Source organism: Notolepis coatsorum (genome assembly GCF_963971535.1).
Source record: "Notolepis coatsorum genome assembly, chromosome: 6".
Lineage (NCBI taxonomy): Eukaryota > Metazoa > Chordata > Actinopteri > Aulopiformes > Paralepididae > Notolepis > Notolepis coatsorum.
In genome coordinates, this window is record NC_140170.1 from 6,532,060 (window position 1) to 6,549,436 (window position 17,377).

The window sequence follows — 17,377 nt, forward strand, 5'->3', positions numbered from 1 at the left end:
GCTTCTCCGAGGGGAACATAAGGGGAGGATAGTTCATAAGGGGAGGATAGTTATGAGTGTAAAAGGTTGTGTGGTATAATATAATGTCCTCATGTAAATATATTCCCCTCCCCTGTGTCCCCCTTACCTGTGCCCCCCCCCCTCTCTGTGGAATAAGACATTCCCCTCCCCTTTCTCCCCAAACCTGTACCCCCCCCCCCATTTGACCTATCAAATGGGACCACACACCCCCCCCTTGTTGAACTATATAGGGCTCCTCCCGACCACAATCGAGGGCTTCTTACCTGGGTCATTTCAGCTGATCACCTGGGGAAAGCCCTCAGCCATTCTCTCTATGTAATCTATCTGTTTGGTTAATAAACCTTTGTTATTATCCAAACCTCGGTTGACTGAGAACATTCTTCATCAGGATATCTACAAATATCCCACAATTGGCGTCTACGAACTTGTGACGGACTTTTTACGTCCTCCCGGCGTGCTGTATCGTTTCAGCTATACAGAGAAAAGTGAGTATAATAGATGGTCGACCAAAAATGTATGGCAAGGAATTAAAACCTTCCCGCTTTTCTCTGCCAGGTGAATATTACAGAATGTTGTCAAATATTGAGATCATGGCTGTGTAAGAATAATGTGCATTAATATATCTGATCTGTATTGAGAATCGTTACCAGGGCGCGCGTGCACCTGGGTCCTTATCAGGCGGTTCTGAGAGGATGGGTTATATGTGCTATTCCCAAAAGTTTAGGCACAAAGGTTGAAGTGCTATTCCAGGTCGAGTTGGAGCCGACCAAAAGCTAAGGCACACAAAATAAGGTTGTTGGATTGCTAACCCAAGTCTAGCTGATGCAGACTAAAATATAGGCAACAAGGCAAGAAACGTGGGCTTATTAGATGTGATATCCTTGAAAACGCTACTCTGTTAAAAACGTTCTGTGATTCCTTTGCAAAGAGGCGGGAAGTTAGGACCGAGAAGCTGATGGAATCATAATTAGAAATTACCAGAGTAGCGTCATAATATTCATTGTTTCAACCTCAAACTAAGCCCACAATCTCTTCCATTCCTGAAAACGATGTATTTGGATTAAATTAACCAATTGATCATACAGATAGCAGGAAGATGATCACGCGATGTCCTAGTAGTACATGATTACGCGATGCCCCGGGAGTACGTGAATGTACATTAAACGGGACATCAGTCGTGGAAAGTACATTAAACGGGACATTAGTTGCGAGTTGAAGAGACCGAGAGTATGATTAAACGGTATATTCACATCTAATATATCGCTGGTAAATTTCGAAGTCAGGTTCGGTCGTTATGACTTTAATAACGATGTATAGTTATATATCAAGGGATAAATGCCTTGTCGCAGCAGATGCTGGTCGACTAAACGAACAACGATCCAAAACAGTCAGATATACACACACGTTAACTTATATGTATTAATGTTTGTTTGTCTGTTTAAAGTCTCGTTTGTATACGCACAATATGCCGACTGATATCGCGCCGAGCATTGAGAGACGAGTACCGTTATACAGAGAATAACATTGAGGTGCAATTCACGCGACAAACTAGGATAGTAATTTCCGGAACCAACAACCGGCCCACGGGAACGACCATTTGGGGAAGTATAGTTTTATCGTTTCAGTTTGTTTACGTTTCACATATGCACAGGCGCGTTCATTCGGTAACAAAACGCTGGGTTTAGGTAAATTCCAGACTATTGAGAGCTCGCGGAACTAGTATGCAGGATTGCAAAGCGTTATTTCCGAGGCGAATGAGAACGCACAAACGTTGCTTGGAGCGATGACGTCACGCTATGCGCGCCGTGGAGTTATGATTTTATATGAAACTATCCATAGGCGAACGTAAAGTTTAATGTGCCCAAGGCAGAGGGTATATGAAATCCACGTGTAGTATATGTTTTATTTGTATATGTATGTGCGCGCTGCTATTGGAAAGTGTTGAGTTGCGGTGGCGAGATGCAGAAGAGTGTTTCCAGGGTTGCATTATCCCAGACCACCGGAGAAACGAACCGAACATTGCATTGACGACACGTAACGTGCTACAGCCTCAGGAACCACTATTCGATTAAAGATACACATGGGCACAAAAGGGGGTAAGTTAATATGGTTATTCAATAACTGAACTGAACTGTGAGGATCCAACGTGAACACAACAGCTTTCCCCGGTGAGTATGAAAATCGTAAATATAGATGCTTTGATTGATTGATTGAAAACTTTATTAACAGATTGCAGAATGGGTACAATACAGTACAGCTCAATACACACAATTGTTAAGGGGATGCAGACCAGAGAAGGACTTTCGTCTTGTTTACATCAGGGTCCCCCATTTTCAATTCATCAGGACATATATGACATACATGACATACAGATAGTCAGTACTGCTACATCTATACATTTATGACATACCAGATTTGCAAATTCAGTACTGTTTGTGATACAAAAGGAGTCAAGAAAAGGGAGTATATACATTTTACGTAGAAACTGTACATACACAACTATCATCTCAGTTACAGTAAATTACAACTATCTCAGATCACTTGAGTGTTTATGTTGCTTTAATTTACACATTATAAGTCACATAAAGCTAATTACAATGTCTGTTTCAGAATTATAATACATCTGTGGGCGTACTGGTCATACCGACCAATACGGGGAGCTAAACAAACACTTCCGGTTTCCAGTATATGGCAGTACAGGAATTGTAGTCCACATAAACAGCGTTAGATTAGACTTTATAAGCTTTTAATGTTGAAAAAGGGCACAAACAACATAGATTATGTTTAAAAGTAAGATGTTTGGGTTATATTCACTTGAGTTAATGTGTTTATATAAAGAACCAATGAAAGATAACTAGCCCTTTCCATTGTAAGACTAAACATGATTCAAAATGTGTGGTTCCACATTCATATGATGCTTGTGTACATATGCGATATGATTGATAAATGATAACACTATCATTACATCCTAGGATGGGATGGATGAGAACTAGCTGATGTTTTGTTAAGCTCACAGACAATCAACAAAGAACCCACTCAAATGGTCTTAGGAGTGGAAAATTAACATGTGTTTTTATTTTCAGTCAGGCTCTGAGGCGAGATGCAGAGACCTACACCCAAATTGTATCACAAAAGACTGAAACTCCAACAATTTGCATGTCAACCGAAGATGGTGTGGAGCTGAGAGACAATCGATTGACCATTTAAAACAAATCTGCATCCAAACACCCACATGTAAATTGTGTTTACAGGAAGCAAACAGACAATCAAGAGACAGAAAGGGACTGAGTTAATCTACATTAGAACACAAAGCAGTTTGGAGCTAAAGGGAAATCAATTGTGAGACGATAGCAGACACTATTCAGGATGGACACTTGAAACCCACAGGGTATGGAACCACTTAGTTAACATGAATCAGACACGGGTGAAGAATTTGCAGTCATGAAAGGCACCATATTTCCCATACTAACAAAATAACATAACTTGCATGCTATCCCCTCCTTCTATTCTCTGCTTATAACCAATAACATGCATGATTCTTTTAACAAACTAATACATTTCCATGACTGCAAAATATCAACCACCAAAATTGCAGCACAATTATCTAAATGTACAAGATATACAAGTACATTGATCATTTAGCTGACACTTTTATCCAAAAGCGACTCACAGGGTCTGTATGACAGGACATCAAAAAGGGCACAACTCTATCAGCTGAGTAACAATGGTCATCAAAGTGTTGAGTGCTACAGTGTAGGTTAGTTTATTAGGACAAATGCATGACAGTAAGGTTAGCTAGGGTTAGAATTATTTGTATCAGTTGAAAGCAGGATAATCATTTACACAATGATTATCAAAATGCACAAGGTATATTAGAGGTAATTAAATTAATACTACTTAATAGTAGACGAGAAAATGAATGATTGTTTTTCATGCAAAATTAACTGGCTGCCTAGATGTTTTTTCCCCATGCTAAATTATGACGAGCCACACTGAGACGTGAAGAACGCCAGAGAAGGCGTGGCGAGGTAAGTATCCTGAGGTACACCAAACGCATCCTGAGGTAAGATCAAATTAAATTTGACATCACAGATTATAAAAATAAAAAATAAATGTTTCTGATTCCATGCAAAACGATATCAAATGCACGATGGTATTACACAATGAAATTAATTAACCCTAAATGATTTTCCTCTGTAGCAGAAAGGCGTTGAATCATTTATGTGAGGAGTTTTCTAAGGCAGTTTTTTTATCATCCTCAGATCACAAATTGGTGAGAGGACAGGACGAGTGAGACAACGCGTGACCTGAACCACGAACGACGGCAGGACCAGGCAAAGAGAAACACAACCCAGTGACCTGAGCGACCCACGACAGCAGAGGACCACCAGGGCGACGACAACAACCGTGGGAGAACCACCAGCCCACACAACACAGACGTCCCCAAAGGAAGGGGAGCAGAGACAGAAAGGACGACATGCAGCCTCACCCCGGCGACCCGCGGCAGACCATCTGCAAAAGGGAACTGAAGTTCCCGACCATCAAGGTGGATTCCCATGACAAGATTGTCATCCGTGTGAGAGAGAGCGTCCTACAGACAGGCCACTACACCAGCAAACCCTCGCCCCTCTGGTACCACGATGACGGGGAGCGGGGGACCAACCACCACACAGCACGTTCAAGACCACCCTACCGCCATGTCTCTAGGCCTGATAAAGGTCAAGCGTGAGCACAGTGGCAGCCATGTGATGGTGGTGGAGAACAACATAGGCTCCAGGAAAAGAGTCTGCAAGGCCACTACTAGCATACTGCTACCGGTGACCCTTGACAAGGTACACAGGGAGTGGACGGCAACCTCCTGTAGGCCCCCTCTGAATGATGGAGGAGTGAATGTTCCCGACTGCATCGTCAACAAGAGACACATCATCAGAGACCTGTGAACCAAGAGACTTCTGAACACAGTGTCCACATTGTTATGTATTTATGTAATTTTTATGTGTTACTGTTTGGCCCTGCCACACGACCGACAGAGAACACCTTGTCAACAACGACGCAACATCATTCAGATTAATACCTTCACAAGCAGGAAACTTTTCACACAATTGTATGTATCTGCAAAACGATGAACTAGGGATGTGATGAAAAGAAATCAATGAGAAAGCATTAACAATGGTTAGTAATAATGAACTAAAATGTATTGCTGAAGGAAGAAGTGGTCACATGATCACATTACATCACATTTGAATTACTTAAGTTACAAAATTGCCTGATTCTAAGTAAAGATCAATCTTTCAATCACAGATGAAAGTGACACTCAAACTCAGGTTAAATACAACTAAGTAATTTCATCAAGCATCATTATAAAATGTGCATATATATATTTTTTGAACAGTTTCCCATAATCAATCATGTTAGTTTTATTAACCACCAGGTTAACGGTTGTTAAAATGTTTTTGTACACATTAGCCTTATGTGTAAATCCTATTCCTGCACACAATTTTGTTGTTCACCCTGTGCACTCTGACCACACAGACAGTGCATGTATTTAATTGGTTTATTACGATGCCTGTATGTACAACCATCACATTAGCTCCCCTGAGTCACGACATGAACGACTGAAGGTATGCCAAGATATATGCCCAGCTATAGCTTCTAATGATTATGTTAATTATTGTTTGATATCAGAGTTGAGGACCACTCATAGATATTTTGAGCGATAAATAAAAGAAAAGGGTGATATCTATCCCCACATCTCTGATATCAAAATAACACAGACCGCAGTCCAGTCGATCATGTCATGAATCATATATGTAAATAATTCTATTTTAAACTGTTATGCCAACAACCAGATCACATTGGCCAAAATTTTCATTATTTTAATTGTTTTCTATTTTCACTTTTACCTGTTCCAAACAATCCTGGTATATTATACATTAATCTCACCCACATTATAACAGAGAAAAGTGAGTATTGTGGTATAATATAATGTCCTCATGTAAATATATTCCCCTCCCCTGTGTCCCCCTTACCTGTGCCCCCCCCCTCTCTGTGGAATAAGACATTCCCCTCCCCTTTCTCCCCAAACCTGTACCCCCCCCCCCCCATTTGACCTATCAAATGGGACCACACACCCCCCCCCTTGTTGAACTATATAGGGCTCCTCCCGACCACAATCGAGGGCTTCTTACCTGGGTCATTTCAGCTGATCACCTGGGGAAAGCCCTCAGCCATTCTCTCTATGTAATCTATCTGTTTGGTTAATAAACCTTTGTTATTATCCAAACCTCGGTTGACTGAGAACATTCTTCATCAGGATATCTACAAATATCCCACAGTTGCCACTAGATCACTAAACTGATGATGGGTCTAAAAGGAAACCACTGAGGCTGGGGGGTATTACTGTACATCAGAAGGCTCTCTGCTATAGAATGGTAGGGCTGGGCAATTAATCACTGTCTTGTGTCAATTCTGATTTTGACGTCCCCACGCTCATGAAAACAAGATAATCAAAATAAAACGATTATTCTGCCGAATGCCGCGTGGCTCTCATTTTGTCTCGTGTTGTAAATGCAGCGCACCCTTCCTTCACAGCGCTGGTTTTCTAATGTTGCATACCAGGGTCGCGTTTCCTCTGCTCTATTGTGTTTCAGGGTAACATAAAACCCCTGCAACTCCCCACTACTTATCCAAGGGAAGAAGACTCATCTACAACAAACGGCTTTAAGCTAGCAACATTCAGAGAAATAGATATTAGTAGGGATTAGTAGTACAGTACATTGCACCAGATGCACTATCGATATCGGAGAGGATTGTTCTGACAATGTTTACGTTGTGCGTACTGTAAACGGAGACCTAGTTTCAGTCAAAACGATTAGACGAGACACTCGACTGTGTGTTACTCATCTTGTTCATGGCATGACACATTTCAGAACATATCAAATGTCAACGTCTCGTTAAGTATCAACAAACATTGAACTGAAAATGTGTGTGTGTGTGGGGGGGGAATCAACCCAAGCCTTTACAGGGAGCTCTCTGAGGTAAGAGTGGAAAATCAATAGTAAACCATTTAGTCAAAATGGACATCTTTTGATGTTACATACAGGGGCTTGATCTGGTTTGCATTATCCAATAACTGTCTAATATAAAAGAGGAAATCAACACACAGGACAATAACAGGACAGAAAACCCACCTGATCAGCCCCATAGGCAGCCGCAAACGCCATGAACTCTTCGATGCGAACGAAGCCATCGCCGTCCTGGTCCAAAGCGTCAAACACCGCCTTCAGCGGGGACACGTCCTCCTCCCTTTGACTCTGGGTGGAAACCATGGGCATGGAGTCGGACACCACCATTTTAGAGAGGGAAATTGTCTCCGCCGTTTCCCCACTAGTCCATCCGGGCTCAGGAGACGAACTGCCTAACTCCCGAACTGGAAAACCAAAAGTATCCGTTTCGTGACGGTCCGAGAGTCAGAGCGGGTTCGAGTCCGTCGACCTTTCCCCATCGCCCTGCTCACTTTGCAAATCAGGAACATGGTGATCCTGATGAACGCCCTCGGGTGGTTTCAGACCCCACGCTTCCTCCTCGTCGTGGAGCTCATTTGTGGTCAAGCACTGATCCAGAGCCATTTCCTCAACCCTCTCATGTTTGACATCAGAGAGACGTTTACTTTCCATCAAATCCCGTGAGCCATTCCTCTCGCAACGGTCACCGGGCGAGTCACCCAGCGCCGGCGCATCCCCATCAGAGTGCAGCCTTAGTGACGGGGCCTCCGTTGATGTATTACAGTTCGGGGATGGTCGGTGAAGGGAGAGATCGCCCTCCTCACCCGGGTGCTCCGAGGTCGGGTTTTTAACGAGAGCAGCCAACGTGCCACGTTCCCTCCGCGGTTCCTCCGAGGGCGACGACGAAGGCAAAGCGTGACTAACGGAGGAGCCGAGGCCGCTCTCGCGATCGGGAACCTCCGAATCCAGTAAAGGCACAGATCCGTACGCTGCCTCTGGCGAGCTGCCGATGCAGTCGGTGGGGATGGTGTTGTGCGAGAGCCGGCGACTCTCAGGTGAAGCATCTGGGGTTGTGTTACAGACTGCAGGCAGATCAGTCCCCGGCTCCCAGGATAAACCTTTGTCCCTGGTTTCAGGTGACACCGGCGCCTCCCCGCCCCGTGGGAGAGGGAGGGCCCCCTCCTCCGTCAGTGGCGGGAGCGACGGCTCCTTGCTGACACCCGGTGGGTTGAGCTCACCTGAGCACTCTGGGCTGAAGAGAGAGGGGGGGAGTTCACACGACAAGAGCTCTGCCAACAGAGCGGATGCCGTGCGGGCGGCTGCAGTCCTGTCTGAATTCTTCACCGGGGAGGAACATTCGGTAAGAGCTATTAGCAGCCCCAGATTGTTTGCGTCGTCGATGGGTACGTCCTGCCGGGGGTTCGGATCCTCGCGAGCGGGGGTTTTCCGCCGTAAATCTGCAGGACTGGGAGAAAATGGCCACGATAGCGTGCAGTCAACAGGTTCCTCAGCCTTTTCTCTAAGAGGCGATTCCCCTAGACGTGTACTCTGGAGAACGCCGTGGGAATCACTAGATCGATCTCCCCGCAATGGAGACAAGATGTGGTTCCCGCAGGAATAACCGGAGGTCCATAGCAGGCTGTTTAAATCAAGGGCGTTTTCTGGGAAAACCTCTTCACAGCTTGGAGATACATCGTCGCTCAGGTCGATGTCTTTGAAATCCAAACCTTCCTCAGGGAACGTGACTCCTTTGTCCGAATCCATAAGGTGAAGTCCAAGGGGAGATGGGTGTTCCAACTCCAGCAGCCCTAAAGGGCCGGGCGGCGCCATCTGTTCCATTTATGCAAAATGTCCTTAGCGGCGTTGAGAAAAGCTGCTTATCTCAAAGACAAGACCCAATGGTCAATTTGAATATTGTCATGAACACGTCCTCAACAAAGGCATCATGTAATTCTTTGAATGATAATAATGTGCGAGACTCTATCCTATCCTCATTGTCTAGTTCTGAAATTACTGAACAAAACTAAACTGATATCATAGAAGAAAAACAGCACAAGAAAACAGCTTCAAGATTTAATTAAGCTGTTCTCTGAATCAGTGTCGGTGAGGCAAAATAAAGACTCACCCCCATATCACACAAGGTTCTGGGTGATATCATGCCATGTCCAGTAAATCTGACAAGCTTTCACAATGTTCACAAATAACTGACTAGTTGCCAGCAACATTTTGGACAAACCCCAAAAGGGACTTGATAGAATCTTATTTTGACTTTACTATGTCATAATAACTGGTCGTGGCAGGAGGAGGACCACTCCTGGCTGTTGCCAGATTATCTTGCTGCCATATCAGAGCTGATGTCAACATGCTTCCACTGCTGTGGCCTGAAGCGAAATAACATCCTATAGTAGAATTGCACTGACAACAAACACGACCTCCAAGCAAACAAGCTGAACAAACACATGAGACACAAATCAGCGTTGATCTACACTCTGTCTCATTAGCTAATCATCTCGCTGAGGATTATCTCTCGCAAGCTCATTTGTAACGTTAGAGGAGAGAGAGAGTGCATCGCAGCCAGTGGTCAATCAAAACAGAGCCAGGAGGACTTCCTTTGATTCAAAGCAATTCAATGTTACTCGGAGAAAAAAAATCGCAATGTCATGATGTGGATGATATGATTATCTACCTAGAGACGCGACCGGCTGATGAACGGTGTACCGACGCTAGCGGCTAACTCCACACCGACCACCGAACCCATTACCCGGGGAAGCGGCTATAGCTAACGTTACCCAAATAATTAGCTTGTTAGCTATAGCTAGCGAGCAGCACGCCAAACAGTCCATCCTCATCCCCCCTCTCTCTCTCTCTCTCTCTCGAATGGGAAATAACGGTAGAGGATAATATATCGCTAACAATATCCCTCGATAAAAACGTATAGATATGGAGTTGTTGTTGTGGAGATGTTTATATCCACATTTCGACATTGTTTTCCATATTTAAACCGCTTCGAACGGGAGAAAAATCCCAATAACATCCACCTGTGTGAAGACAGGCCAGGCTGCTGTGCGAGGAAAACGTCCTTTTTTTCTTCAGTTATTATTCCCGTTCCAGAAACACATTCACCAGAACCGAACGCGCCGTCGACACCGGTAATGATATTAATAATAACAACCGACAGCGGTGTCGAACCACGTCGCCATAGAGGTTCATTCTTGTTGTGTTTTTAACAGATGACGACCGTCCACCACACCGCGGCCGGGGTCCAGAGGGTCTCGCGCCTCAGCGGCAGCATCAGCAGCAGCAGCATCCTCCGCCTCGAGCTCAGTGCAGACAGACCGACACAGGCACAGCTGACGTTCCACGCACGCGTACAAAACAAACCGCAGTATCATTGTTTTTTTCAATCAATATTTAGTTTAGTTTAGTTTACTTAGTTTATTTGAGGGACAGACAGTGCATATTAATCAACAGTGTATACATTTATAAATTAATACAAATAAAAAAAATAAAATAAAAATATGCCAACATTAGCAGGGTTGCTAGTAGAGGACCCTAGGACCCTGATGTAAACAAGACGAAAGTCTTTCTCTGGTCTGCATCCCCTTAACAATTGTGTGTATTGAGCCGTACTGTATTGTACCCATTCTGCAATCTGTTAATACAATTTTCAATCAATCAATCAATCAATCAATCAATCAGAGCATCATCGATGTTTTGTCGATAATCCAATGTAGTTACACCCCCCCCCCCCCACCCGCCTACCCATCCCCCCCCACCCCACCCACCCAACCACCTCCAATGTACAGTGTATACCTAACCCCCCCCACCCCCTCCAATGTACAGTTTCTTCGTCAAATGTATATACTCTCTTTTTTTTTTACTCTTTTTGTATCACAAACAGTACTGTATTTGTAAATCTGGTATGTCATAAATGTATAGATGTATACATGTAGCAGTACTGTTTGTGATACAAAAAGAGTAAAAAAAAAAAAGAGAGTATACATTTGTATACATATGTTATGATGCATTGAAAATGGGGGACCCTGATGTAAACAAGACGAAAGTCTTTCTCTGGTCTGCATCCCCTTAACAATTGTGTGTATTGAGCTGTACTGTATTGTACCCATTCTGCAATATGTTAATAAAATGTTCAAGCAATCAATCAATCAATCAATCAATCAATCAATCAATCATTCTCTGTCAAATAGAGGCTTCTGGAAAATATTCCACGTACGTCATCAGACCGCGACTGTTGTTGTCAAGTAGCTACCCATCTCTTCATGGGAGCAAAGCAGGTAGGTCAAATGCTCTAATGTATACATTCAAACGATAATCTAATTGTGCGTTGATAAAACGAAATGATTTTGTTACCGGTGTGTATGATGATTAGTAGTACTAATTTATACATTTTATACCCAGTTTAATCACCTGTATATTGTATATTACTATGGCACTTAGCCCCTTTCGTGACTGTGATGCACAGAGTGTTACATTTGCACTCTGGTTGGATGCCAAACTTATTTTCGTTGTACTGTACTTATGCTGTATAATGACAATACATTGTAATCTAATCTAAAAAGTATAGCTAGTTAATCGAAGGTATAAGCTGGGGGACCCTGATGTAAACAAGACCAAAGTATTTCTCCGGTCTGCATCCCCTTAACAATTGTGTGTATTGAGCTGTACTGTATTGTACCCATTCTGCAATCTGTTAAATACAAATTTCAATAAATCAATCAATCAATAAGGTTAGACCAGGTGCCGTTGAGCTAGTCAACGTTAACATAGTCTGTGACTCACAACAAATATTACCCAGTGCTTTCTGTTTGCGAACACAAACACCGTTCTATTTGTATAGAAGGGGCAAAACAAAGGCACATTTCTCAAGCAAGAACAAGACGAACATTAAAAACATCCACTAACATCACCTTAGTCATGGTACAATTTACTGTGTTTTAGTGTCATCTAGTGGTGAATAGGAGCTTTTAGTTCAACATACTGTAAAAGCAATACATTGCCAAATACAGTATTATAGTTTATGTAATAACTATAGTCTCAAAAGTAGGCTAAACAAAGGACAGCTGTAAAATTTAAATATAAGGACAAATCTGCATGCCCCCCCCCTTAATTTCAAATGTTTAATGAATTATTGTCTATAATATTGACTTAATGTAATTCGTTGACCTATTTATGGTGATTTCTCAAGGTTTGAGTCCTGATGACGGCTGCCACTCGTAAGGAGGTGCTGTCTCTATATATGAGGGTGTTTCGTATTGCCCGAACCTGGCAGGCCCAGACGTCTCTCTCCCAGGATACAGAGGCTGAGAGGAAATACATTGTCCAAGAGGCCCGCACTCTCTTCAAACAGAACCAACAGGTGTAGAAAGATTCAACTCATAGAACCAGCACTAGTTTATATATATATATATATATATATATATATATATATATATATATATATATATATATATATATATATATATATATATATATTGCATATTCCTTACACATAGTGTATTTATACCGGTATCACTGTACATATTAATACTACAGCTCTGTACATACATCTGATTAGTGCTATTACTCAGTGCTACTAATTTATATATTTTATAGCCAGTTTAATCACCTGAACATTGTATATTACTATCGCACTTTACCGTTACATTTTCACTCTGGTTGGATGCCAAACTTCTTTTTGTTGTACTGTACTTGTGCTGTATGATAATACATTTGAATCTAATCATATATATATATATATATATATATATATATATATATATATATATATATATATATTTATTAGAGCTTTTATGACTAATCTCCTTCATTGTTGTTTTTCTAAAGCTAACAGACCAGGAATCAATAAAGAAGTGCATGGGAGAATGTGAAGCAAGGATAGAAATTGGTAAGAGAAGACAGATGAGATGTCTTGTTGATTTCTGGACTAAGCGTGTAGAGCAGGGGTCCCCAACCTTTTTTGAACCAAGATCTACTTTTTAATTTACCACCTAGCCGAGAGCTACCAGCCAAAATTGTATATTGTAAGCCGTCATTTGAGGCTTTATAAAAGCAGCATAATGAACACAAATCTGTTAGTGCCGAGTCCGACCTCATCTTAAATAACAAACAGCATTGCTTGTTGTAGTTAACAAGGAGAGGCAGAGTTGATTTAGCAATTTTTTTTCTTTTTTTATAATCTAATTTTATTAATCGAGATCTACTTGAAACCAGCCCGCGATCTACCTGTCGATCGCGATCGACTGGTTGGGCACCACTGGTGTAGAGTGTAAGAGTGTAGCCCACCTGGGTTTTAACCTGGGTCCCCCGCATTGGGAAACCAAACATTTACGCTTAGCCAAAGGAGAATCTCCCCCTGGCCAAGGGAGATAATAAATAATAATAATAATAATACATTTAATTTGTAACACACTTTATATTTGTAACAAATCTCAAAGTGCTACATGAAAGGAGATAAAGATAATAAAATTAAAATGTATAAACCAACCAATGAAATGAAAGAAACATTCAGATCAAAGTCAGCTCTAGACGGCAAAAAAAGAAAATATCACGTTTTAAAAAACCCACAAGGCATCAGTCGGTCCATTTAGGCAAATGCCTTGTTAAAAATAAATGTTTTTAGTCCCCTTTTTAAATGCCTCAACGGACTGTGGTGCTCTCAGATGGTCGGGGAGGGCATTCCACAGCCGAGGAGCAGCTGAGCAGAAGGCCCGGTCGCCCATTGTGCGGAGGTGCGTTTTGTGTTTGGGTTTGAGTGTGTTTGAGTTTCCAGAGCGGGTGGAGGTCGGGGGAGTGATGAGTTCCTTTAGATTTGTTTATTTATGGATCCCCATTAGCATTAGTCTACACCCATGGGGGAAAGACTATTCTTCCTGGGGTCCTAACACACAACCTACAAGATTACAGTACATTACATTACAGTAACAAGAAAACAATAAAAACATAAACACCTTAGCCTAAGCACATTCTCAACATCTTCAAAATCTCACAAAAAAAACACTGGCTCTAACTACAAATACAATACTAACTAACTAATCTAACAATACTAACTAAATAAATCAGTAACTCAACTGTATTTTGCCAAACAGCATCCTTCAACTTTTTCTTAAAAGTAAATGTGTTGCTGATAGGGGTGTAACGATGCAACCTCGCAACGATTAATTTCAATTACGATTATTCAGGCAACGATTCAATGCATCATGCAATCTCTTCATTTGACCACGATTCGATAAATGTTTGATTCATTTTCTATCAGTTAATTCCCCAAAAAATGTTGAATACACAAATGTGGCTGGGGGAACTGATTCACTCAGCATGAATGGACTATAGGTCAATAAAAACAATAAATTGTTTTAAATTTCGATTATAATCGATTCTAACATTTTCAAATCGATGCAGTTGAATCGTCACATTAGAATCGATGCATTTCGATTAATCGATGCATCATTACACCCCTAGTTGATCATCATTATCTTCACAGGTATACAATTCCAGTATGCAGCAGCTCTATACATTACGTTTCTCTTAAGTGCATTTGTTCTTGGTAGAGTAAAATGAAGACCCACTGCGTGTCTGGTGACATAGCCACGTCTAGTATTGGTGGGTTGTAGTTCTGACCACAAAGACTTAGGTTTACCAGTTTTATAAATATTAAACAAAAATGTTACAAGGCTGCATGCCAGCCTCTGATCCACTCTAAGCCAAGGCAGAGCGGCATGCATTCCCCCAACACTGCTCCTCACAGAGCAGCGGAGGGCGAGACGTGCCGCTCTGTTCTGAGCAAGCTGACGTTTCTCCAGATCCCGCTTTGAAGCGCTCAAGCAAATTGTTGGGCAGTAGTCTAAGTGGGATAGGACTAAAGCTTGTAACATTAGTTTAACTGTCTCTTCTCACTCAATAGATGAGCACACCTAGGAGAGCACAGATAGGAGGGGGCATTGCTGTGGATGCACTGATGGGTAAGGAGGGAGAACGTGTACTCTATCCTGAAGGAGACGGGAAGCCAGTGTAGAGAATGGAGTATGGGCCCATACTGGTGAGATCTTAGGCTCCAGGCTCCAGGCAGGGCTACTCTGCTAAAGGAACTCAAAGGTTCCATCCTTAGGCTCCAGGCAGGGCTACTCTGCTAAAGGAACTCAAAGGTTCCATCCGTAGGCTCCAGGCAGGGCTACTCTGCTAAAGGAACTCAAAGGTTCCATCCGTAGGCTCCAGGCGGGGCTACTCTGCTAAAGGAACTCAAAGGTTCCGTCCGTAGGCTCCAGGCAGGGCTACTCTGCTAAAGGAACTCAAAGGTTCCATCCGTAGGCTCCAGGCAGGGCTACTCTGCTAAAGGAACTCAAAGGTTCCATCCGTAGGCTCCAGGCGGGGCTACTCTGCTAAAGGAACTCAAAGGTTCCATCCGTAGGCTTCCAGGCAGGGCTACTCTGCTAAAGGAACTCAAAGGTTCCATCCTTGGGCTCCAGGCAGGGCTACTCTGCTAAAGGAACTCAGAGAGTTCCTTTAGGCAGGGGAGAAGAGATCGGTCTTGAGGCAGGGTTGAAGTATCTAATGTGTTGAGGCAGGATTAAGTGTCTAATGTCTTGAGGCAGGGTTGAAGTATCTAATGTGTTGAGGCAGGGTTGAAGTATCTAATGTCTTGAGGCAGGATTGGATTGTCTAATGTCTTGAGGCCGGGTTAAAGTATCTAGTGTCTTGGGGGAGGGAGTTCCAGAGCCTGGAGGCAGACCCTGACCCCAAAATCTGCGAAGCTTGGACTTGGGGGTGGAGAGAAGACAGGCTGAGGTAGATCAGAGGGACAGAGAGGGTCGTAGGGGGAGAGGAGGTCGGTGAGATATGGGGTAGTTAGTTGGTGAAGGGCTTTGTAGATGAAGACCAGGGTTTTGTAGTAGATCCGGGGGGAGACAGGAAGTCAGTGGAGGTCTTTTAGGACTGGGGTGATGTGGTACCATGCTGTTGTGTGGGTTAGAAGTCGGGTGGATGCGTTCACATACTGATGTTGTCATGTTAAAGCTTTAGTCGTTGAAGAGATCTGCAAGTAATATCTGTGTGCTCCAAGTAATATCTGTGTGCTCCAAGTAATATCTCAGTGTGCTCCAAGTAATATCTCAGTGTGCTCCAAGTAATATCTCTGTGTGCTCAAATTAATATCTCAGTGTGCACCAAGTAATATCTCAGTGTGCTCCAAGTAATATCTCAGTGTGCACTAAGTAATATCTCAGTGTGCACCAAGTAATATCTCAGTGTGCTCCAAGTAATATCTCAGTGTGCACCAAGTAATATCTCAGTGTGCTCCAATTAATATCTCAGTGTGCACTAAGTAATATCTCAGTGTGCACTAAGTAATATCTCACTGTGCACTAAGTAATATCTCAGTGTGCACTAAGTAATATCTCAGTGTGCACTAAGTAATATCTCACTGTGCACTAAGTAATATCTCAGTGTGCACTAAGTAATATCTCAGTGTGCACTAAGTAATATCTCACTGTGCACTAAGTAATATCTCAGTGTGCACTAAGTAATATCTCAGTGTGCACCAAGTAATATCTCAATGTGCTCCAAGCTTAAGACACAAGCTCTGTGCATGTTGCATGTTCCCTGATTACATACGACTTTGAAGAAAACTTGACCCCCCCCCCCCCCCCCCCTTCTATTTTGACAGGTCTACATTACAGGAACCCATATCCAAGACCTGTAAGTCATAAAGCTTTTATCGAAACAAGTATCGGTTTCTGTGTCCTGTGTGTACGGCCGCAGTGCTACTGAGAAGCTGAATCCCCTCGTGTCGTCTCGCTGTTCTCCTCCTTGCAGATCTACCTGCCTCCGATGGGACTGGCGACTCAGAAAGGCAGGAAGCTGCGAGCGCAGCAGCGCCTGCGGAAGCAAGCCAAGCCGCTTTACTTACAGTCACATGACACAGAGACCTGACGCCGGCTCGCCCCCGTCCTCCTCCTCCTCCAAGAGGTCATGTTACCAGGAACAGGAGATCGGAAACACGGACACGAGAGATGACCTCAGTCAGGAGAACGGGTTTGATTATGACCACTCTGCAAGAAATGTAAGAAGAATTCTATGGCGGAGGGGAAAAAGTCATTTTTTTGTTTATTTTCTGACACGTTAAGTGTGAAGAATCTTGCACTGTATGATTTGTACGACATTCAATGCCAGCCAACGTTCTGTTGTTCTGCCATTTCAGTCTGTCTTGTAATATAGGAAGCCATCAAGATGTATTTATGTTGAATTTATTTATTATTTCTTGTAATAAAATGTGATATTAAATAGCGCCTCTTGTACTATTTATTCTACATCAAAAACAGAACCGAATAGAAAAACAAGAC

General features: G+C 42.8%; 1 protein-coding gene across 1 annotated transcript; it reads left to right on the forward strand.

Moving 5' to 3' along the window:
* Window positions 1-12,243: 12,243 nt before the first annotated feature.
* LOC311230565 (LYR motif-containing protein 1-like) lies at window positions 12,244-17,116 on the forward strand (the record flags this gene model as incomplete). The annotated part of the gene is made up of 4 exons (XM_084316881.1): window positions 12,244-12,402; window positions 12,870-12,930; window positions 16,702-16,733; window positions 16,851-17,116. 4 exons carry the CDS (start codon window positions 12,244-12,246, stop codon window positions 16,965-16,967), a joined length of 369 nt encoding a protein of 122 aa, XP_084173007.1. The 3' UTR covers window positions 16,968-17,116.
* Between the last annotated feature and the right edge of the window lie 261 nt (window positions 17,117-17,377).